The sequence below is a fragment of the Theropithecus gelada genome, chromosome 3 (assembly GCF_003255815.1).
Source record: "Theropithecus gelada isolate Dixy chromosome 3, Tgel_1.0, whole genome shotgun sequence".
NCBI classification, from domain to species: Eukaryota; Metazoa; Chordata; class Mammalia; order Primates; family Cercopithecidae; genus Theropithecus; species Theropithecus gelada.
In genome coordinates this window covers 126,340,599-126,364,599 of record NC_037670.1, presented here as the reverse complement: position 1 = coordinate 126,364,599, position 24,001 = coordinate 126,340,599, and the positions used below count along the sequence as shown (strand labels likewise).

Here is a 24,001-nt window from a genome sequence, read left to right as displayed (position 1 = left end):
AGTGGGCCCACATCCACAAATTCAGCCTGATCCAAGTCTGTGTTCCTTCCATCATTATCCCATACCCTTAATATCCATTCCCATGCCTGTTCTGCAGATTTCTATTTATATAAATTAGAAAACTCAAGCAGATCTTTTTGAGTGTAGCGCATGTCCTCATGGGTCACACTCTGAACCCCATCTCTAGGGGCCCGCTGGGACTTTAGTTATGGGTCTAGAAGCAAACAGGGGTTTGAGTGGTGGCACCTGAGGAGAATCAGTGTTATCTTGCCTCACAGCTGCCTCAGGGGAGGTCATCACTGTTGCCTCAGGCAGCACAAGGTTTATCTCTTCAGACAAAGGTGGAAAGGCTAATGGCAGCATGGGTCGGGGAGGGGATGTTGCCACTACTGGGGATGGGGAAGCTGTTTCTTCTGGCAAAAAAAGATTCATCAGAATTTACAAACTCAGTGTCCTGCCTCATCAGGGTCCTCCCACATGTCCCCATTCCACGTTTCAGAGTTGCATTCTTTTCCATCAATGCACTCACTTTAACAATAGACACCTGGTGATGCTGTGCATGCACCTTCCGTTGAAGGTCAGCCACTCGCGTGATAAGAACTTCTGTCTGGTTTTCCACAATTTCAGCTATTTCTGTAGAGGAGATAAGATTCTCCCCCAGGGCAATCTTAGCAGATTTGAGGCTCAGTATCTGCTTCTGAAGCCAGGAGATAGAATCCCTGAATTCATAATTTTCTTTCATCACTTTGTCCACTGAACTTAGGAGCAACCAAGCAGTTTCATTATGTTCCTTGGTTCTCCACATATGGTCAAAGGTATCGTGTTGAGTCACTAAGCTCCTTGCCTCTCACAAGTGATGAATCAAGTGTCAAATGCATTTATTTTGCATAACTCTCCAAACATCACGCCAAGGACTAACAGTGTTCTCCATACTATTAGAAGTAGAGTCCTGAGCATTTTTGGGTCTAATCATATTAAGCAGCCAATTCCAGACCCCAAAACCAACAAAAGAACTCCATCCTTAATATTCTGTTCCTCTAGAACCACTCCTGGTACCAAAATCTGTTAGTCAAGGTTCTCTAGAGGGACAGAACTAATGGAATAACTATATATATATAAAGGGAAGTTTATTAAGTATTAACTCACATGATTACAAGGTCTCACAATAGGCCGTCTGCAAGCTGAGGAGCAAGGAGAACCTGCCTGAGTTCCAAAACTGAAGAACTTGGAATCCGCTGTTCAAGGGCAGGAAGCATCCGGCACAGGAGAAAGATACAGGCTGGGAAGCTAGGCCAGTCTCTCTATTCATGTTTTTCTGCCTGCTTATATTCTAGCCAGACTGGCAGCTGATTAGATTGTGCCCACTCAGATTAAAGGTGGGTCAGCCTTTCCCAGCCCACTGACTCAAATGTTAATCTCCTTTGGCAACACCCTCATAGACACACCCAGGATCAATACCTTGTATCCTTCGGTCCAGTCAAGTTGACACTCAGTATTAACCATTACATATGTGGTAAAATATAGGGGTCTAGTTTCGTTCTTCTGTATATGGATATCAGTTTTCCCAGCACCATTTATTGAAGAGACTGTCTTTTCCCCAATGAACGTTCTTGGTGCCTTTGTCAAAAATCAGATGGTTATAAGTATGTGGATTTATTTCAGAGTCCTCTATTCTGTTCCATTGGTCTCTGTGTCTGTTTTCTGCCAGGCTCATGGTCTTTTGGTTACTATAGGTTTGTAATATATTTTGAAATCAGGTGGTATGCTGCCTTCAGCTTTGTTCTTTTTGCTTCCAGTCACTTTGGCTATTCTTTTTCTGATATTATGTGGTGCCGTATGAATTGTAGGATTGCTTTTTTCTGTTTCTGTGTAGGGGTTGCGTTGACTCTGTAGATTATCTTTGGTAGGATGGTCATTTTCACAATATTCTCCTAGTCCATGAGTGTAGGATGTCTTCATTTTTTTGTGACCTCTGATTTCTTTCATCAGTGTTTTGTAGTTTTCTTACATAGATGTTTCATCTCCCTGGTTAGATTTATTCCTAGGTTTTAAAAAAAATAGTTTAATTAAAAAAAAATCTATTCGTGTGTGTGTGTGCGCGCGCGCGTGTGTGTTTTAAAGAAAACAGTCATCTTCTTTAAAATTGGAATAACTGTGTCTACTTCCAGGATTGTTACAAGGATTAAACAACATTGTTTAAGTAAAGTAGTTGGCCCAGAGCCTCCTATATCATGGTGGTTATATTTCTTGGCTAATAATAACAAGTAATGTTTATTTATTTATTTATTTTATTTTATTTATTTATTTTTTGAGACGGAGTCTCACCCTGTTGCCCAGGCTGGAGTGCAGTGGCACCATCTTGGCTCACTGCAAGCTCCACCTCCTGGGTTCACGCCATTCTCCTGCCTCAGCCTCCCGAGTAGTTGGGACTACAGGCGCCCACCACCATGCTTGGCTAATTTTTTCTATTTTTAGTAGAGACAGGGCTTCAGCACATTATCAGCACATTAGCCAGGATGGTCTTGATCTCCTGACCTCGTGATCCGTCTGCCTTGGCCTCCCAAAGTGCTGGGATTACAGGCGTGAGAAACCATGCCAAGCCAATAAGAGGTAATATTTATTGAACACTTCATGTGTGCCACACAATGTCTGAAAGTACTTTACATACATTTCATCATCACAAAAACCCTATTAAATACATATTACTGCCATTATCCTGATTTTATAACTGAGGCCATTACAGTTTAGAGAAGTCTAGTAGTTTTCTTAAGGTCATACAGTGCCTGTGTGCTTGAGCCAGAATTCAGATCTAGTTGGTCTGGGCCATAGTATCTGCACTCTTTACTTAACAGTGATTTCACTCCCCACTTAACAACCAAATCTCCCCTATTTCTTTTACTTTTTTCTTACCTGGCTTTGGGTTCTTAGGTGGTTGAGAGAAGTGGCATTAAATGTGTTGTCTGTGTCTCATTCCCTGCCTGGACTGCCATCAAGGACCAGCAAATGCTCAATAAATGGTAGCAGCAGTTACTGATTATTAATACAACTATCACTTTAACTTAAGTGTTTTTATTCTATTAGAGGTCGTGTACATTTACTGACTAGGTTGATTTTGGTCAGTGTTATTTAACTGAGTAAATTCAATTTTTATAAATGCGTCTGTGGCCAAGAGAGTTATAACCAGTGTCGATTAATGTCTTAAATTAGGTGGGAAGATGAAGTTCATGTCTTTTGAAGTTTTTTTCTCTTAAGTTTGATATGTAAAATATGAGCAACACTGTTGTTAGTGGTAAAATGAAGATAATGTTTATATCCCATCTTCCACTGTGTTTCTTTGATTTAGAAGCTAAAAAAGTCAGCTGGGCTTAGTGGCTTACATCTGTAATCCCAGCACTTTGGGAGGGCAAAGAGGGAGGATCACTTGCGCCCAGGAGTTCAAGACCAGCCTGGGCAACAAAGTGAGACCCTGTCTCTATGAAATAAATAAATAAATATAAAATAAAATAAAGTAAATTATCTAGGCATGGTAGTACACGCCTGCAGTTGCAGCTACTCAGGAGGCTGAGATGGGAGGATCACTGTGATTGCACCACTGCATAATTTAATAATTTATTTTAAATAATTTTCAGTGATTTCCATTCTATAATAATTCAAATAACACTTATCAAAAATTCCAAATAATTATGAATTGAGTAATGTTAAATTTTATGGATTTGGCTCTAAAAGCTTTAATACTTGGGAATTATTGTTATAGGTTTGTTAAACAGAACTTGGGTATTTACTCTTAAGTATTTTCACCCTCTGTTTGATTTAAATAAGATATATTTGAATTATTTTCCCATGATTAATAGAAGTCAGTAATGATCTTTTCTTTTTCTTTTTTTTTTTCTTTTTCTTTTTTTTCTTTTTGAGACAGTCTCACTCTGTCGTCCAGGCTGGAATGCTTGGCTCACTGCAACCTCCACCTCCTAGGTTCAAGCGATTCTTCTGCCTCAGCCTCCTGGGTAGTTGCACTGTGCCACCATGCCCAGCTAATTTTTGTATTTTCAGTAGAGACAGGGTTTCACTATGTTGGTCAGGCTGGTCTTGAACTCCCGACCTCGTGGTCCCCCCTCTCGGCCTCCCAAAGTGCTAGGATTACAGGCGTGAGCCACCACGCCCAGCCAGTGATGATCTTTTCTTTCCTCACTAGCAGGGTCTTCACAATTCATCATCCAAGGTTGAAAGCAGAGGTTAAATTATCTTTGCTAAAATGACTTTTTGGGAAAGGTTATTAATCACATAGTCGCTTGATAAATAAATCCACTCAGAATGTACTGCCATGTACCAGCAAGTTGGAAAATAAACAGTCTTCATAAATTATGCAGAATGGTATTGGTTTGCATGCATTAACAGCAATGTTCTCATTAAACTTGGGCCAGGGAAAAACACCACGGTGTTCTGCTTCTACTTTTCATCACATGTGTAAACTGTGCCATCAGCCAGCTAAGACGTGGGAAGGAAAGGAAACCAAAGCTGTGTAGGGCCCCTTAGCAGCAGAATTTCTAGAAACTTCTCTCTTGGAATCTGTAGTTAATGTTAATTTTATTCCTCTGTATTAGCTGTCTGTCTCTGTTTCTCCTACTCATGTGATGTCTGGAATGGAAAGTCTGGCTCCACTTGAGTTGTGTGTCTGCCTTTGGATCATTGTTGGGGGAAGGGGATGTGCAGGATAAAATAACACAGACGTGGAGGTTGGGAGTCTCTGTCAGAGTATAGCAAGACTTCAGTACTTTACGCTTAGTGATGTAGTTGCCCAATTAATTCATCTTGCCTACTGCCCGGAAAAACCAAGGCACTGAGAACAGCAGGTTTTTGCAGCCAAGAGTTGAAAAATCGCAGGGCCAGGCAAGCAGAAAAGATAGTTTATTATTATTCAAATTGGTCTATGAAATTTTGGAGACTAGGTTTTGTTTTGGTTTTGTTTTTATTTTTTGGATTTTTTAGGATAATTTGGCAAGCAGTGGGCTAGGGAATAGGAAATGCTGATTGGTTGGATCAGGGATGAAATCATAGGTTGTTAAAGCTGTCTTCTTGCACTGTCAGTCCCCGGGTGGGATTACAAGACCAGTTGAGCCATTTTATGGGTCTGGGTGGCGCCAGCTGGTCCATCAGAATGCAGGGTCCGAAAAATACCTCAAACACCAATCTTAGGTTTTACAATAGTGATGTTATCTGTAGGAGCAACTGGGGAGGTTATGAATCTTGTGACCTCTGGCTACATGACTCCAGGGCCATAATTTCTAGTCTCGTGGCTAATTTGTTAGTTTCACAAAGGTGGTTTCAAAGGAGGGGGTAGTTTTGGGAAGGGCTATTATCATCCTTCCTTTAAACTATAAGCTAAATTCCTCCCAAAGTTAGCTTGGTTGCTCCCAGGAATGAGCAAGCACAGCTTGGAGGTTAGAAGCAAGATGGAGTCAGCTATGTCAGATTTATCCTACTGTCATAATTTTGCAAAGCAGTTTCAGTGATTGGTTTACTGATTTTACATAAGTATAAGGAGAGATGGGTATTGAATCAACTAGATGTGTGTTTTTAATCTCTAAATTAAAGATTTAGTTCTTTATTTAAAAGGGTGGCTTGGCATTTGAGGGTTTTTGAGGGACCCCTGAAGTGACACTGTATCTAGATAGATCTATCTAGATCTAACTAGGTAGGTGGATCTATCTAGTTCACCTGGCCAAATGGCCTTTTTTCAAACCTGCTTTTATTCTATGATGCCGTGGTTCATAGTAGCAATGCAGTCCCAGGTGCTTAAGCCAGAAACTGTCATCTTTATTTCTTTCTCATGCATCCATATCCAGTGAGTTTCCTATTCTTGTACATTTTATCTTACAGACATTGGTCCTTTCAGACCATCTCTCAGTGGCACGCAATAGTACTTGCTTGGTTCTGCTTTGAATTTGACTTTTTGAATATTTTTTCTTTGTCTTTATAACTTCTTAGAAGCAGATTCTACTGTAATCATAGTGTTACTAGTGTTGAGGGCTAATCTTTTTAATATTTTTTGAGGACTGAAGGACAGTAGTTGGGGAGGAGTCAGATGAGACAGTCCATGGCTGTTGCTGCTGCTTCTCATATGGCCAACCCCTCATGGCTGCAGAGGCCAAAAGAACTCGTGATGGCCTTCTCTCCTTGGCTTCTTCCAGAACTTGGAATTCTCCCAGCTCTACCACAAAGCTGTTTGTCGAGCTCCCTTTCTTCCATTCCCTCCCTTTCCTGTATGAACCAGTTAAATTATTTCCACCACCACCTAATGCAATTTAAGTTACTCTTCTGTCACACAGATGGAATGATTTTGTTTTCCTGGGTAATTGGCATATTTTCGCATTTTGGCTCTTTAACTCATTTTTTTTTTTTTCCTGATGTTCAGGAATGGATGGATAATTGACATAGTCAATTGTTTATCATCTATCTGCCCTTTTATGCTACTTTAATACTACTAAAATTTCTGATGGTTTTGTTGTTAAAATATCTCTTTAGCTGAAAGTTTCTCTTATGTATCTTATAGGAAAAACCAAATTTATTTTCATAAATTGATTTTGAGCGGTGGCAGTTGCTTTCTTAATAACTCGCCCCCTTCTACTCACAGTACTTTTCCATGAGAAATGTATACAAAAGCATCTAGCCTAACACCTAACACTTGATTGTTAGTTGAGGGTATTAGCTCCCTTTTCCTCTTGATTTGTAAGATACTGGTTTTTATTATAAATGTTAAAGTGATACATATGTATCATAGGAAAAGTGGAAAATGCAGGTTAAGTATAATAAAAGTTAAAATCACACAGTTGCTCTAATGTTGACATTGTGACTTTTCCCCAACAATATTAGCATCGTATTTTTTATTTTCCTGTTTTCATGTAACATTACCAAAAGTATGTTCTCACATTACTAAATATCCTTTAAAAACATAATTTTATGACCATAACATTTTATTCTCTGAGTATGCCATAATGTATTTATTAAGCCATTTTCCTATTTACAAATAGCTTCGGAAGTTGTCAGACTAATCTTTTATTTCTTTAGGAGCATTTTAGAGATAGAGATTTCTCAATAACTCAGTAAATAGGAACATTCTCAGGCTCTTGAGATATCAGTCCCCACATATAAAATCATTCTCTCGTCTTAGCTGCCATCCCATCCTGTATGTAGATACCCTCTTCATGTCTCTCAAGATCTTTATTCTAGACCTTCTTTGTTTTTCTTGGGCTCCAACACCTCACACCAAGATGTCTTACAAGTGGATATCCTCCTTACGCTTCTTGAGCTTCTGTACCCTGTGCTGGGTCACCCCCACATGTGGTCATCCTTCTTGCTCTGCTTAGGCTCTGACTCTCCTCACCCCCACAAGGTTCTCCTTCACATCCCATTTGGATTGATACCCCATGCTTTGCTACACCCATGCATCAGGCTCTCTCCATTGTAGCTCTGGCACCCTGCTTTAGGCCCCCGTGGTTCTGCCCCATCTAATGGCTTTAGTGCTGAATTGTTCAGGAGAAGCAGAGGGAAAAGAGAAAGGAAGCTATAAAGATTAAATGAGGAAACTTGCAAGTGCATAGTATCATGCCTGGCATACTGTAGGTGTTTGGTGGTAGAGTATGTTGTGGATATTTAAATTCCACTCCTGATCCTGGACTTTTGAACCTTGGTGGTAAAAGGAAAAATACAAACATAACTTACTTGACTGCTTCTAATACCAACTCGGCTGCATATGCTCTATCTGGTATCCCTCCAATCACTGTCTCTAGTGGACAATATATTCTGTCTCTCCAAGTGGTTGTTTTTTACCTTTTTTATTGTCCCCATTCCCCAAACTCGCCAGCTTCCAAATCTCCTCTAATGACTGCCTACTGTTTAAACGAGATTAAGTTTACTGATATTAACGTATTTAACTGCCATGACCACTTCAAAATATTTCAGTATTTTTAGCCCTCCTTGCTTTACCTTCTTTCTTGAAACTCTTTCCTTGTTTAGCTTTTATTAGTGTATTGTCCTGGTCCTCTTCCTACCTATCCAATTTTGGTAAGTCTCATTACCTGCTTTTGATTCTTCTCCCCTCCATATATATGTTTATCCTTCTTAATATTTTGTTCTTGGTCTCCTTAATATATTCAATTTCCTTAGGTGATCAAATTGACCAGATAACATCCAAACACCCAATTTATGCTGCTGAGGTCCAGATTTTGTACCTTCCCTACTCTGCTGATCTCTAGCCATAATTCTTGGCTGTCTTAGGCTCCAATGGCAGTTTTTTGGTTTTTTTTTTTTACTTCTTTTTTCTTTTTTTGTAGAGACAGGCTTTCGCCATGTTGCCCAGGTTGGTCTTGAACTCCTAGACTCAAACACTGCCCACCTCAGCCTCCCAAAGTGCTGGGATTATAGGTGTGAGCCACTGCACCCGGCCAAATGGCCTTTTTTCAAACCTGCTTTTATTCCAGGATGTCATGGTTAATAGTAGCAGTGCAGTCCCAGGTACTTAAGCCAGAAACTGTCATCTTTATTTCTTTCTCATGCATCCATATCCAGTGAGTTTCCTATTCTTGTACATTTTATCTTACAAACATTGGTCCTTTCAGACCATCTTTCAGTGGTATGCAACAGTATTTACTTGATTCTACTTTGAATTATGACTCTGTGAATATTTTTTTCTTTAGATTTATAACTTCTGAGAGGTAGATTCTACCATAATCATTTCTCTTCATTGAAATAAAGAATACCTTCAAGATGTTTTTCTAAACTTGAGTCAGTGTTTTACTATGTCATTAGCTGGCTTTCCTTGGCAATAGGAGATTGATCAGGATTCGTGATTTGGTTATAGGTATGTGGTCTGTAGTATCCTTTTTTGGGGATTAATGCAGAGAATGGTGTTGTTTTAGATGATGTTGGGAATATTTTAAGTAGCTTTAGCTTTAATTACTGATAATGAATGGAATCTTTGATAACTAGCTAGATTTTAGTATCTGCAGAAAAGAATGTGTTTGGTGTTTTGATCCAAATGGGTAGCTAGATATATAAATTGACAAAATTCTAGAAATCTGTTTTCTTCCTTGAAAAGTCACATTGTCCCCCAGCCAAAAGATTTCAAATCTTGAAAAAAAAATTTATTTATTTTTAAATTTGCCTTCTACTCAAGTAGCTTTACTTTTTTTGTAACACTTTTTTTATTATATTCCGATAATGATTGATAGAAAATAAATAAATGATTGGTTAAAGCAAAGAGATTTGCAAGTGGTTGCAAAGCAAACTCTTTGCTTATAGTCAGTAATATTTATTCCATGGTTTAGACTTCTTTTCCCAATTAGGATATCTTAAATTTGAATACTTACCCATTTAAGGTCTTCCTGAAATAACTCTAGAATTGTAAGGCAATATTTTTAATGATTGGGTTAAAGATCTTCTATGGTTTGGCCTCTCATTATGCTTTTAGAGTTTTTCAAAAAGATTGATTCAGAAAAGTTAGAGATTTGGTAAAATAATTTGGTAGTTGTTATGCATTTGAAAGAGTTGCTAGCTTTGAACATTTTCTCAGACCACAGCTTTCTGTGTGACATTATCATCATAGTTTATATTGTGTAATTAAATGATTCATCTTCCTCATTTGATCCTCATCATTAAAGTCACCTGAGTGTCTGACGTATACAAACTTCTTTAGGGGTGTGTGTGTATGTGTGTGTAATTGTCCATTGCACATCTGTGTAATGGACACCTAGAAACATTGAACAATATGTAGATTAAAATAGGATGTTGTAAAAAAAAAAAAAAAGAATGGGGTAGTACATAAATTGAGTAGTAGTGAGAATAGTAGGTTAGAAATAAGGCCTATTAGGAGCAGTTTCAGGATTCAGAGAGATTTCTAGGTGGTTCAGGAGACAAATTTGTTTGAGAAGTAGTAGTTATGAGCCAAAAAACAGTGAAAACCTATTTGGTATCCAAAGGATTGAGAACTTTACTTCCAAATTAAAAGTCTTAATGTCAAAATAATTATTTTTTACTATTTCTGGATAAGATTTGTCTGAAGGTTATTCATCATTCTAATGATTTTAAGTGGCCCAGATGTCTCTTCTTTATTTTTTGTAATATGAACAGAAGTACTGAGAATAATTGTCGAATGTTCATCATGACAACATAATTTTGGGGATTATAGATAATAATTTTCTTTCATTGGTGATTAGTGTTTTATTCTCACATCCACTATTTTGTTCAGTAACTTAACTTTGTTATATCACTTAGCCCTCTCGGTTTTCTCTTTTTTATCAAATTTATAGGTAGATAATTATGGCAATGCAAACCATATATTTTAGGTATCTTGGCAAATGTGATCTTGTCAACAAAATGATTTTGTTGACAGCTCCATTTTCATCTGTAAACTGTAAGCAGTTATCAAAGGTATTACATTGGCAATTAATTAGGAAAAAGACTTTTATCTGCACACCCCTGTTTTGGCTTTCTTCATTGTATCACTCTCTATGCCTTTGTGTACTACCCATAACTTAGCTCCCACTTATAAGTGAGAACTTACGATATTTGATGTTCCATTCCTGAGTTGACAAAGTGTATTTTCTGACTGATAACATTTATTTTTATAAAAAGACTCAAAAAATTACGTTTGGTTGTCCAGCTATTAAATCACCATTAAAATATGGAATGTTGGCCGGGGGCGCTGGTTCACCCTTGTAATAGACAACATTTATCCTGGCACATGATTAGCCTCTGATGTTTATTGCATGGGGTTCATCTAGGAAGAAATTGGGGCTCTGTTTTCTTTTTGTATGGTATTTAGTGTTTGTGAGAATTTATAGCTTGCTTTTCAGAGTTTCTTAAATGAGATTCAGAACAAAGAAACTAAACATGGTGGTAGGAAAAATTAGGGCTTTGACATACAGTATTATGATATATCTGTTCATTAGTTAAGGAAACTAGGTGCTTTAAATATGTTTGCAAATCTGGGTCTCCTTTTGCCTTGCTTATTTTTATTTGTGAATTATTAATCTTTTATCTAAGCACTTAATCTAATTAAACTATTGATAACTACCTTTTTGAAGCAAGACACCTTCTCTTTGGCCTCTTGATACCTGAGCCACTGCTGTTCTGAATGTGATAACCTAGGGGTAATTAGATAGCCTAAGAGTAGCTTTTCAAATTGTTTTTCAAAGATACTTCTTTTCTAAAATTCCTAAGTGATACATGTTTCTCATTTCACCATCTAATTATCTAGGTTTTAACATTTGTATTTTTGATACCATCATATTCATTACAAAGTTTTTTCGTAGGAGCCAGAGCTGACCTTGGCAGATACGTAGACAAAGGCAGTCTTTTTCTCTACCTACCAATCATCCCATTTCTTTACCCTTTTCTTTCCCTCCCAGTTTTCCCTTCCTCCATTTCCCCCTTTCCCTCTTCTTCCCCTTTCCCATTTCATTTTGTTTGTCTCAGTGTGTAGAGACTTGTAAATATATAAAATTAGAGTAATGGTAGGAGGAGGTAGATGATTCTCTATAAAGTTCCTATTCAGTGATAGTAACTTAACTAGTTACTGTGGAACATATTAGTTTCTAAGATAACTAGTTCAAATTACTTTGGAGTCCAATAGACCTGGGTTAGAATCCTGGTTTATAAAAGTAGTACATCTCCATTGTGGAGAGGGGCAGGGGGAGGAAGTGATACAGTGGCTGGGCGCAGTAGCTCACACCTGTAATGCCAGCACTATGGGAGGCTGAGGTATGTGGATTACTTGAGCCCAAGAGTTCAAGTTCACATAAGGAGCAACATAAGGAGCCCTCATCTCTACAAAACATAAAAAATTAGCTGAGCAAGGTGGGGCGCACCTGTGGTCCCAGGTGCTCAGGAGGCTGAGGTGGGAGGATTGATTGAGCCTGGGATATCAAGGTTGCAGTGAGCCAAGATCATGCTACTACACTCCAGTTTGGGCGACAGAGTGAGACCCTGTCTTTAAAAAAAAAAAAAAAGTGATACGGTAACAATGAATATAAGGCAGAAAGGAAAAGTGCTATTGTCTTTGGTACTTCTCAGAGGTAATCATTATTAATGATTTTCATGTATCATTCTAAATATCTGCTGTATATATTTACATATATTTAATATAGCATATTAGCTGTGTTAATTTCAGTTTTTTACAGCATGTTTAACGTGTTCATTTTCCTGTTAGAAATTTTCCTGTTAGAACAGTCTTCAGTAGGTCAGAAAGCATCTAAAGAATATTAATTTAGTGGAATTTTCATCTGTTTGATATTACTAAATTCTAGTTTCTCAATTCCTTTTTTTTTCTTTTGAATCTTATTCCTCTTACTGCTTTCAGGATGCTGTTCCATAATTACTGTTTTTTTTTTGTTGTTGTTTAATCAGTTTTGACCTCTGTAATGGCTCAAACTTTAGATGAGAAAACATACTAGAAGTAGAGATGACAGAAAATGATATTTGTATTTTAAGACTTCAGTCTTCTCAGGGAAGTAGTAACTGGCTAGACATTCTTTCAGGAATGGTGATGGTCACAGTAATTAGGAATTAAAGCTTGTGGGAAGAAAATCTTTAATTGACCTTGCTGTCATTAAGAGGAAAGAGTTATTGTGAGGCATTGATATAGGAGTGCAGGACATGTTGCCAAAGATACAGGATGAGTTTGTAGATGACAAAGTGCTTGGTCATCTGGGACCAGGAATGGAAAAGCTGACTGTAGGTCAGCTCTGGGTATGAGTGCACCAGAGGCTTAAGGTATTCAGGGCATCTCTGGGAGTAATAACAAGAGCATTGATAAAGTTGCTTACCATAGCCAAGCACCAGAGAAAGGACTTCACATTCTCACAATGTACAAAACTATTGGCTACAGAATATAAATCAGGATTTCAGAGTCTCCTCTTATGTGATGGAACAATGTTTTTCCCTCCTTGAAACACATCATTACTTATGAAGAATATGGTTGGATATCTGTACCATTACTTGTACATTAATTACCTTGGTATATCTCTTTCTGTGTATGTATCAACAAAACATTATTTGACTATATTTCCTTTTAGAATGTTAAGTACTTTCTTTTTTAAGACAGAGTTTCAATCTTGTCGCCCAGGCTGGAGTGCAATGGCGCGATCTTGGCTTAACGCAACCTCTCCCTCCGGGTTGAAGTGATTCTCCTGCCTCAGCCTCCTGAGTAGCTGGGGTTACAGGCGCGTACCTCCATGCCTAGCTAATTTTTTGTATTTTTAGTAGAGATGGGGTTTCACCATGTCGGCCAGGCTGATCTGAACGTCTGACCTCAAGTGATCCGCCCACCTTGGCATCCCAAAGTGCTGAGATTACAGGCATGAGCCACTGCGCCCGGCCTAGAATGTTAGGCACTTTTAAAGAAATCTCTTTTCTGTGAACCTATGGGTTATGTTGAATAGGCCCTTTTCTAAACACACAAACACCAGAGGCATTGGGGGAGGGAGAAGAAAAAGAGAACAGTTAAGAGGTACCAAAAATGTTGAAGTAGTCAAAATATTACATAGTATTTATTTCTCAATTGAAGACATACCATCTTATTAAAATTACTGTACCATTAGATAAGCGTTACCACTGAGCTTCTTTTAATCTTTTGTATGCCATTTTTTAAAAAGTAGTTATCTTCTTCCTGAGTTTTCTTTCACAGAGAACTATAATTGAACTTGGCCTTGCAATTTAATTTTATGTAGAAGAAATTTGTTAAAAACCACCTATCAAACTTGTGTGACTCAGTCAAGTCTGCCAAGTTGCTCTGGGCAACAGACTGAGACCCTGTCTCAAAAAATTTAAAAAAAAATTAAAAGGGATACAGTAACAATAAATATAAAGCAGAAGGGGAAAGTGCATTAATTGTGTTTAGAGGTAAAGTGGAAATGTGTGTTAATGGGAATGTCTGTTAGGGGTAAAATATAAATGTTGGAAACTTTTGGTATATTTGTGTGTTAGAGGTAAAATAGAAATGTTGGAAAACCTGTCCTGTTATTTTTTAACTTTGGTAGCACAGCTCTGCAAATTATTCTTCATCCATGACCCTAAGTCTTGAGAAGATGGTTCTTCTCTTTCCTAGTCCTGTCACTTCTTTTCTTGCCCTATAATGACTGACAGTAGAATTATGTTTCATTCATGGAAGAGCTTCAGTCTAGCCACAGGGATTCTGATTTACTGTCTTGCCAGCTGGGAATAAAGTGAGACTAAAGGCCAGAAGAGATCTTTAGAATCCCTTCACTCTTACTTCTAGCATCTGGCTACCACTCTGATTTCATGAGGCCTCTGATGTACTACACACATATCCCAAGAAACAATTTCAGAGATAATTCATTCTGAATTCATATGTAAGGGTAATTTGTTGAAGGCGTATACATTATTAAGCAAAACCCTGAACATCTCCTTCTGAGACATCTGCATTTAGGTTAACCAGCATCCTCACAGTTTTCTCCAAAAAAGTAGTCTGTTTGCTTAAGTAACTAAAATGTTCATTCTGGTGGGTTTTTTTTTGTTTGTTTGTTTGTTTTTTTTTGAGACTCTGTCACTAGGCTGGAGTGCAGTGGTGCGATCTCGGCTCACTACAACCTCCACCTTCCAGGTTCAAGCGTTTCCCCTGCCTCAGCCTCCTGAGTAGCTGGGACTACAGGTCTCCACCACCACACCTGGCCTTTTTTTTTTTTTGTATTTTAGTAGAGACAAGATTTCACCATGTTGGCTAGGATGGTCTCCATCTCCTGACCTCATGATCTGCCTGCCTTGGCCTCCCAAAGTGCTGGGATTACAGGCGTGAGCCACCGTGCCTGGCCTATTTGGTAGTATTTCCAAAACAAAAGAAGTCTGCTGCAAAGGAGAACTGATTCCTGCACTTACAGACATTTAATTGCTGTAATTGAAAATGAAATTTATCTAGCTTAAAAAAATTAAGACCCCGCCCCGACACCATGAGACATTCTATTAGTAAAAGTTGCCCTTCCTCTCACCTATCAAATCTTTGAATAAATGTGTCTTTCCAGTAAAACAAACCATTTTATCCTGTGTCTTTTTTAATAGGAATGTCTATCAACCCACCTTTAGGATTGCATTCTGCTGTTTACAATGAACTATGTCAGCTTTCAGGAAGCATTTCCACTTTTACCTACTGCTTCACTGTGGAGTTTCTTAGGCTTTCTGTATCTTTCTAAGCCTGGGCCTCTTGAGTACCATGCTGGAGTTACACTGAACCTAGTTATGCCAAGGATTGACATGCATTTCCGATTTGGTCTGTTGAATAGGATTATTTTATTTTTCCTGATTTTAGGATTATAGGACATATATCTACACATTCACATTCTTGAGTCACCTAGAAATAAAAATAGTTCTTTTGTAGACAAGTTAGGCACCCTTTTGTATATGAAAACAAAATACTGCCGAAATAGTTATTAAAACATGTTGGTACCTGTTCTTTATTGGTTTTAAGTAGTATTTTACTGAAAAGTATGCAGTGCATTGGAATGTTACACTTTTTTTTTTTTTTTTTTTTTTGAGACAGGGTCTCACTCTGTCACCCAGACAGAGTACAGTGGCATGATCGTGGCCCACTGCAGCCTCAACCTCCTGGGCTCCAGTGATCCTCCCACCTCAGCCTCCTGAGTAGCTGGGACTACAAGGGCGCACTACCATGCCCAGCTAGTTTATTATGTTTTTTGAAGAGACGGGATTTGGCCATGTTTCTCAGGCTTAAACTCCTGGGCTCAAGCAGTTCTCCTGCCTCGGCCTCCCAGAGTGCTAGGATTGCAGGCATGAGCCACCGTACCCAGCCTAAAAAATAAATTACCACACCTGGCCTAAAAAATGAATTTTTTATTTGCATAAGCCCAGTTATTCTGAATTACTCAATTAGAGCAGAATTATTCATGTGGAATCTATGTTCCTATACTTACCTTTTCTGATTTTAAGGAAGATGATTGATTGATTGAATTTAGAATTTAAGAGGATGAGGGGCAACTAGTCACCGCAGGTCAGCTCTACCATTAGGACTAACCAGTTGGTTATTGTTTACCTAGAGTTTCTTAATCCTGCTTCATAGAGACTCATGGCAGTTTTAGTTACATATAAGCATGTTGTTTGGTCTAGGTGTTACAATATTTTAATTTTGGGGGTATAACACGATTTTGTTGTTGTTGTTGTTGTTTGTTGTTTGTTTGAGACAGGATACTCTGCTGCCCTGACTGGAGTGCTGCAGTGGCATGATCATGGCTCACTGCAACCTCAACCTCCCAGGCTCAAGCAATCTTCCCACCTCAGTCCCCTGAGTAGCTAGGACTACAAGCATGTGCCACTACACCCAGCTAATTTTTTAATTTTTTGTAGAGACGGGTCTTACTACATTGCCAAGATTGGTCTCAAACTCCTGGGCTCAAGCGATTCTCTCACCTCAGCCTCCCAGAGTGCTGGGATTGCAGGCAAGAGCCACTCTGCACTCAGCCATAATATGATTTTTTTTTTTTTTTTTTTTTTTTTTTTTGAGACGGAGTCTTGCTCTGTCGCCCAGGCTGGAGTGCAGTGGCCGGATCTCAGCTCACTGCAAGCTCCGCCTCCCGGGTTTACGCCATTCTCCTGCCTCAGCCTCCCGAGTAGCTGGGACTACAGGCGCCCGCCACCACGCCCGGCTAGTTTTCTGTATTTTTTTTAGTAGAGACGGGGTTTCACCGTGTTAGCCAGGATGGTCTCGATCTCCTGACCTCGTGATCCGCCCGTCTCGGCCTCCCAAAGTGCTGGGATTACAGGCTTGAGCCACCGCGCCCGGCCATAATATGATTTTTAAAATAAAAGAGTCATAGGAAAGTGGTAAAAAAGAGAATAGGATTTACAGGACCAGAAGAATTAATACGAGCAAGATAATGTATAAGAGAGACTAGCCGGGCATGTTGGCTCACGTCTGTAATCCCAGCACTATGGGAGGCCGAGGCAGGTGGATCACGAGGTCAGGAGATAGAGACCATCCTGGCTAACGCGGTGAAACACCGTCTCTACTAAAAATAGAAAAAGTTAGCCAGGCATGGTGGCAGGCACCTGTAGTCCCAGCTACTCGGGAGGCTGAGGCAGGAGAATTGCTTGAACCCAGGAGGTGGAGGTTGCAGTGAACCAAGATCGTGCCACTGCACTCCAGCCTGGGCGACAGAATGAGACTCATCTCAAAAAAAAGAATAACAGACATTAAAGGCTCTTATCGAGTCACGTAAGTTATTTTATTCTACCTCTACGTTGAAACCATTCTGGTATTCTCAATTTCTCAGTTCTTAAAATTGAGATTTAAAAAATAATGTATAGATTAAAGGACTTTAGGGTAAATTATGTTGTGAGTCAGAAAATACTCTTTCTTCCTGTATTTTCTTATAATATCTTTGTCTATATTTGGTCATTTTCTGTCTCTAGTCTCTTAAGTGTAGTTATCTGAAATATTTTTAATTTATTAGGATTCTAATTTTCAATTAATGCAAATAATGAAAACTCCTAGTCACAATTGTATGGTGTTGACCCATTTCAGTGTCCTTTTGGATATGGGGAATTAAATGGAAACTGGAGACAGTAGGAGCTAATAGGAAATAACTTGGGTGGGAACAATAAAGAATGATTTGGTCATCCTGCCCTGTTGGAGGTTTAGTTCAGAGAACTTTCCAGCATCTAAGAATAAATAAAAATAGAAGCCATAAGAAATTCTGCTTCATAATTATTTTCCTGTGTCTTCAATCATTTCACAACTTTGTTTTCCAGTTTAAACTTTTAAGTGGTAATTGTGGTCTGCATGTTTATAAATTTTTAATTGTATAGAATATTAGTACTTTTCTTCTTTAAAAATAATGCCATAAAGAATTTATCACTTGGAAACTTTTCCCCAAATGTAACAGAGCTGTAGCAATTGTGTTTATTTACAATTAAGGATTCCCTAGGGTAGTGGTTTTCAACATCAGAATCATCAGGAGGGATTTTAAAAAGTTTTTAAATTTTTATTTTAGGTTCAGGGATACATGTCCAGGTTTGTTATATAGGTAAACTCATGACTTGGGGGTTTGGTATAGAGGTTTTTTCGTCACCTGGGTACTAAGCATAGTACCTGATAGTTTTTTGGTTTTTTTTTCTGAACCTCTCCCTCCTTTGAACCTCCTCCCTCAAGTAGGCCCCAGTGCCTGTTGTTCCCTCTCTATTCAAGAGGGATTTTTAAAACATAGGTTTTGGGGCCTCACTCCTATATTTCTGATTCAGTAACTCTGGAATGGGGCCTGAGAGTTTGCATTTCTAACAAGTTCCAAGGTGACACTAATACTGCTGGTCCTGAAATCATACTTTGAGAACCACTGCAATAATACGATACTGATCTGAGAAGTCTGAGATAGACTGAGAAGTCTAATCTGTGCTGAATGAATACTGAGTTGCTTATATTTCAAGCAGAGTTATACCTATTTGATGGGTACCAGCAATGATCATTTAGTGTAGTGTTGTCTTCTTTTCATAGATTGGAGCATATGATCAACAAATATGGGAAAAATCTGTTGAACAGAGAGAAATCAAGGTAAGGAGTTTCATTTTATTTTGAAACATAGTTCTATGAATTATTAATTACATTTTCTGTAGTGTTTTTTTCATGTACTTTTAAGATATAAATTACTATTCTATTGAAGTTTTTAAAGAAAGGAGTAAGCTTTATTTACCATAGTCACGTTTACTTCTAATGGTGGTTTTTTTCTTTTTATCATCTTTCTGTTCTTTTAAAATTGAATTTCTAATGACTATTTTTTTTGTCAGCTTTTTTCCCCTTTCACTTGTCACCTTATACTTCTAGTTTGCTTTTCCTCCCTTTTGATGCTGTCATTGCTCTGTACAGTTTATTAAACTGGTAAGTGTTTCAGGATTTTTCCCGCCTGAGTGATCCTGTGCAAATGCTGCTCTGCTTAATTGAGATCTGCTTTTTGGTGCTACTAACAGATTGACTTGGACTCAGAAAGAGTCACTGAAAAGTTGGTCATTTAAAAAAAGAATTTAGGACAGTAAAGCACTAATTAAAATGTTTTTATAGTAGGCATTTTCTTCCTGAACATTTAATCACATCTCTTATGCTGATAAAATATTCTCATAGATTACCTCGCTAGCATGAAAACTGTTTTTCAACTGAATTTATTGTTTCTCAGCACTCTTTATTGATAATAAGATTTATATTTTTCATTTGCATAGATACTAATCAGTGTGTTTCTGCACGAGCTAAATTTAATCTGGGCACAGACAATATTACTTTAGTTACTTGACATTTTCTGTTTTGTACAGAAAGGTTTACATTAGATTGAAAACCAGTCTCTAGAGTTACTAAAAATCGGTCCAAAAATTTGTTAATGTTTAGACTACTTAGTCACTTGTAATAAAGAGCAAGGTTCTTTCCCATTTGGCAATGATAATCTCTAAACTTTTGAGGAAGGATTAATACATTTAACAAAGTAGTGGTGTGTGTTAAATACAGGATTAAGTCATGGGACAGAAAGATAAAATGGATTATAGTTTTGTAGGGGAGATACATAATTACACGTGAGATAAATTCCTTTAAGAGAGGCATGTCTAAAACTCTATAGGAGAGTGAGAGGGGAGACAAGCCTGGGGAGGCTGGGAAAGATTTCATAGAGGAAGCGGTTCATTAACTTAAGGAAGACATTTCAGACAGATGAAGAGCAGATGGAAATATATGTAAAGGGTGGAAGAAACATGACTGAGGCAGGGCTCCTCAAGTGGTTTGATTTGGTAAAAGGTTGGATAGAGGAAGGAGAGTAGTGTCAGTAGGAGTAAAACTAGAAAATGGAAGTCAGATTATGAAGGGGCTTGAGTGCCTTGCCGAAGAGTTTAGACATAATCTGGAAAACAACAGGGGAGATATTGGAAGATTTTTAAGCAGAAGCTTATATTTTAACAAATGTACTCAGGCGGCACTAAGGATGATAGGAAATACTGGAAGAAGAGCACATTTAGAATTTTGTTATAGAAATATCTATTTGGTACTTGGGAGGGACATTTAAGAGTTCTCAGTTTATAAAGTGAATATGTATAGGTATGTGTTTGTATGTGATACATACATATGTATATAAAACATTATATAGATATAGCCATAGGAATGAGTAGATTTCTGTTGAATGATGAAAGAAAAGGGCTGAGAACAGAGCATTGGGAAATAACTAACATTTAATGGGTAGGTAAATAAAGAGATGCAAGTAAAGAAGGAAAGAAAAGTAGGAGATCTATGAGAAAATAGTATGGAGAGAGTATGAAGAAGAGTTGGGATAGTCAAGCAAATAAAAGAGCAGCAGAGAGGTCTAGTAAGATGCCATAATACCTTTTATTCTCTCTGACAGAAAGCCTTTAACTCATTGGTCAGGAGATATTAAGTACCTTGAGAGGTTATGTTATCAGGTTGACACATTTGGAATTTAAAAGCCTCAGAAAAAATATATATAAATAATTTTTTTAGTTTTTGGGAGCTGTTCACAAATTACTGCATTACTTATATAATCTCCTCTTTTTAAAAAGAACTGTTGTAAATCCTAAGTAGAGATTAGGGTGAAGAAGGATTATATTAGGTACTACTTGGTGCTACTAACAGGATGATCTTAGGGAAAGTTAGGACCTACAACTTCTTTCTGAAGTATGTCTCCCTTTAAAGATAATGCCTTGTAATAGTAATTGAAGAATTAAAAACCTAAAAACTTGCTCTTTTGGCAGGTCTGAAGGTAGCAAGTTATCTTGATTGTTCACAGTCAGCTACAGATCAGATGAATTCCTTGTTTCACTCTTTCCCTCTTTCCCACTATTGCACTTGACTAGTCTTTAAAAATAAAGATAAAAATAAGACAAAATTAAAGAAAACTTGTTCTCGTTATTTTTTTTTTCCTTTTGGGGTGATAAATTTCTAAAACTAGATAGTGGTAATGGTTGCACAATATTGTGGATGTACTTAGAACCACTGAATTATAGACTTTTATTTATTTTTTCCTTTTTGTTTGTACAAAGTCATGGAGTCCATGTGCAATTTTGTTACATGCATAGCTTGCGTAGTAGTCAAGTCAGAACTTTTGGAGTATCCATCACTTGAGTAATATGCACTCTACCCATTAATCAGTTTTATCTGGCTCACACCTGAAATACCAACACTTTAGGAAGCCAAGGTGGGAGGATTGCTTGAGTCCAGGAGTTAAGACCAGCTTGGGCAACAAAGTGAGACACTATCTCTTAAAAAAAAAATTATTTTTCTTAATTAGCTGGAACGTACCTGTAGTCCCACCTACCTGAGAGGCTGAGCCAGGAGGATCACTTGAGCCCCGGAGTTTGAGGGTGTAGTGAGCCATGATTACACCACTGCACTCCAGCCTGGGCAACAGAGTGAGACTTTGTCTCTAAAAAAACATACATACATACATACATAATCAACTTATCCTCCCTACTCTTGTTATTTTTAATTAAAAGGATCAATTTGTTAACAAGCCTAAAAGCACATTTCATTCTTACTAAGCATTCTAATGAAGGTAAATTATAGTGTAAAATAATTTTGTATTTATTCTAAGGAAGTTAGAGAGGTACATAACTGTGGTGTATTAATGTTAATATTCGATTAAAAAAAACCACTCTACCTGTTGTTTAGAGAACAGTGTACCAAATGTATTGAGTTTGTCCCATGTAATTGATTCTTTCATTAGTTGTCAAAGCAGTGAGCAGCTACTAGAGAAATCAAAGACATGAAAATATATATTTTTTGAAATGTTTATTTTTCAATTAAAGACCCAGAGTTGATATTGCTAAAGCGTAAAATCTTTTGTAAATTGCAAATTATTTTTTCATAACTATTTTAGAAATTATAACTAAAAACTTTGTTTTTTTCTGATTACCTTGACCAAAAATTAAAAGTAAATTTGGAAGTTTTTCCTGTTTTACTATCTACTAGACTTTTAAAGCTTCACCAAAAAGCTTATAAAGTCATTACAGAGAAAAAGGGGGATGGGGGAACTAAACACGATTTCTAGAAAATGAAACTGTTTATGTACTTTGATGGAGTCTAAATATTAATAATACACAGACGTCTAGATAACAGAAGCACTTTCTAAACTTAAACAGCCCCTTTCTTTTTTTTTTTTTGGCCCAACATTATCTGTGTACTTAGAGAATTTTTTTTTTTAATAAAAAACTTTATACTACTGTGTTTGAGTCATTTCACTGTAGAAACATATTGTAAGAGTTTAAATTATATTTAATAAAATATTTTTGATATTGGTATTAATTGCATTTGTGCTGCTTGTTTCTACTTTCTAGTTTGTGCATAAATTAGTAGTTTTAAAAATCTCATTCTTTTTTTAAAAAAAACTTTTCATTTTTTATTTGTTCATTTAAACTGTTTAACAGTTCAAACAGTACTGAAAGCTATGCTACTTTGTGTGAATGTGGTTTATCCCAAGCCAGTTGAAAATTTTCCAGTGTAAAATATCTACTTAATTAAAATCAGACTTTATGAATGTTTGTATCTTGATGCTTTCTTTTATTTTTGTGAATAAAATAATTGTAGATTCAATCTCAGCTCACTGCATCCTCTGCCTTCTGGGTTCAAGCGATTCTTCTGCCTCAGCCTCCCAAGTAGCTGGTATTACAGGTGCCCGCTACCACACCCGACTAATTTTTGTATTTTTAGTGGAGATGGGGTTTCACCATGTTGGCTAGGCTGGTCTTGAACTCCTGACCTCAGGTGATCCTGCCCACCTCAGCTTCTCAAAGTGCTGGGATTACAGATGTGAACCACCTTACCTGGCCTTCTGTTTTTTTTTTTTTTAAACCTTTAAATTATCTTGATAAGCTACCTTAGAGGGAAAATTTTATTGAAACTGGCTATTAGGGTATAGCTCTACAATATAGCTTAAAATAAATATATTTTAATAGAATACAAAATTGGAAATGAACCCCATATGAACAAGGTCGATTAGAAGAAGCATGTTGAAAAACAATATTTGCACAAATCAAGAAAACTTACTGTTTCTCCTATAGGGACTCTTAGTTCTTAAAACACTCTTGATAAAAATTTTAGGTATACAGCAATAAAGATTCAGATTAGTTGGAAGACATTGGCAATAAGGTTACTTTCAAGTTGTTAGGGAAGCAATTTATAAAAAACAAGTAAATTAAAATATGTTACTGTTTTCAAGTATTTTTACAGTAATAAAGGTAAAATCTTACTGTAATAAACTTAATACCAAATCCAAATAGTGCTTTATTAATGAATTTTTGTTTAAATATGTATTATTACTGTTGCCTCTCCAATATGCAAAATCTTGGGAATGATTTCTAATCCATCAGCCACTCTATAGTGACAGTAAAATCAGAAATAATGTACAGATACAGCCCATACTCATTATTTGGGGTCTATATTCTATGAAGTCACCCATGAACAATGAATGAGTGAATACTGAACCATTGCTGCCTGGGGAAGTACCTTGTTTTATGTGTATTTCTGTTTAAAGACACCTTATTTAATATATATTTTTGATTCATTAACAGTTCATGGCCAACAGCTCTGTAAATCATACCTTAACAGAGGTTGTATTTATTTTTTTAGTTTTTAGTTTTTACTTTATATTTTTTGGGACAGAGTCTTGTTTTGTCGCCAGACTGGAGTGCAGTGGCATGACCTTGGTTTATGGCAACCTCCAACCCCTGGGTTCAAACAGTTCTCTGTGCTTCAGCTTCCTCAAGTTGCTGAGATTACAGGCAAGTGCCACCATGCCCAGCTAATTTTTTGTATTTTTAGTAGAGATGGAGTTTCACCATGCCGGCCAGGCTGGTCTCAAACTCCTGGCCTCAAGTGATCCGCCCACCTTGGCCCCCGCAAAGTGCTGGGATTAAAGGTGTGAGCCACTGTGCCTGGGTGAACAGAGGTTATCTAACACATTTTCTCTGTAAGGCACATCACAGCCTTCTTGCACTTAGGAAC

General features: G+C 37.5%; 1 protein-coding gene across 3 annotated transcripts in view; it reads left to right on the top strand.

The window, feature by feature from the left end:
- Nucleotides 1-24,001, top strand: part of PHTF2 (putative homeodomain transcription factor 2) — a 163,849-nt gene that overhangs the window by 82,155 nt on the left and 57,693 nt on the right. For 2 of the 3 annotated variants that reach the window (XM_025380417.1, XM_025380418.1), the window contains exon 3: nucleotides 18,512-18,568. In XM_025380417.1, coding sequence (XP_025236202.1) covers nucleotides 18,512-18,568 — 57 coding nt within the window. Of the gene's footprint in view, nucleotides 1-18,511; nucleotides 18,569-18,880; nucleotides 18,893-24,001 lie in introns of all 3 variants that reach the window. The other variant, XM_025380416.1, reaches the window with a different exon arrangement.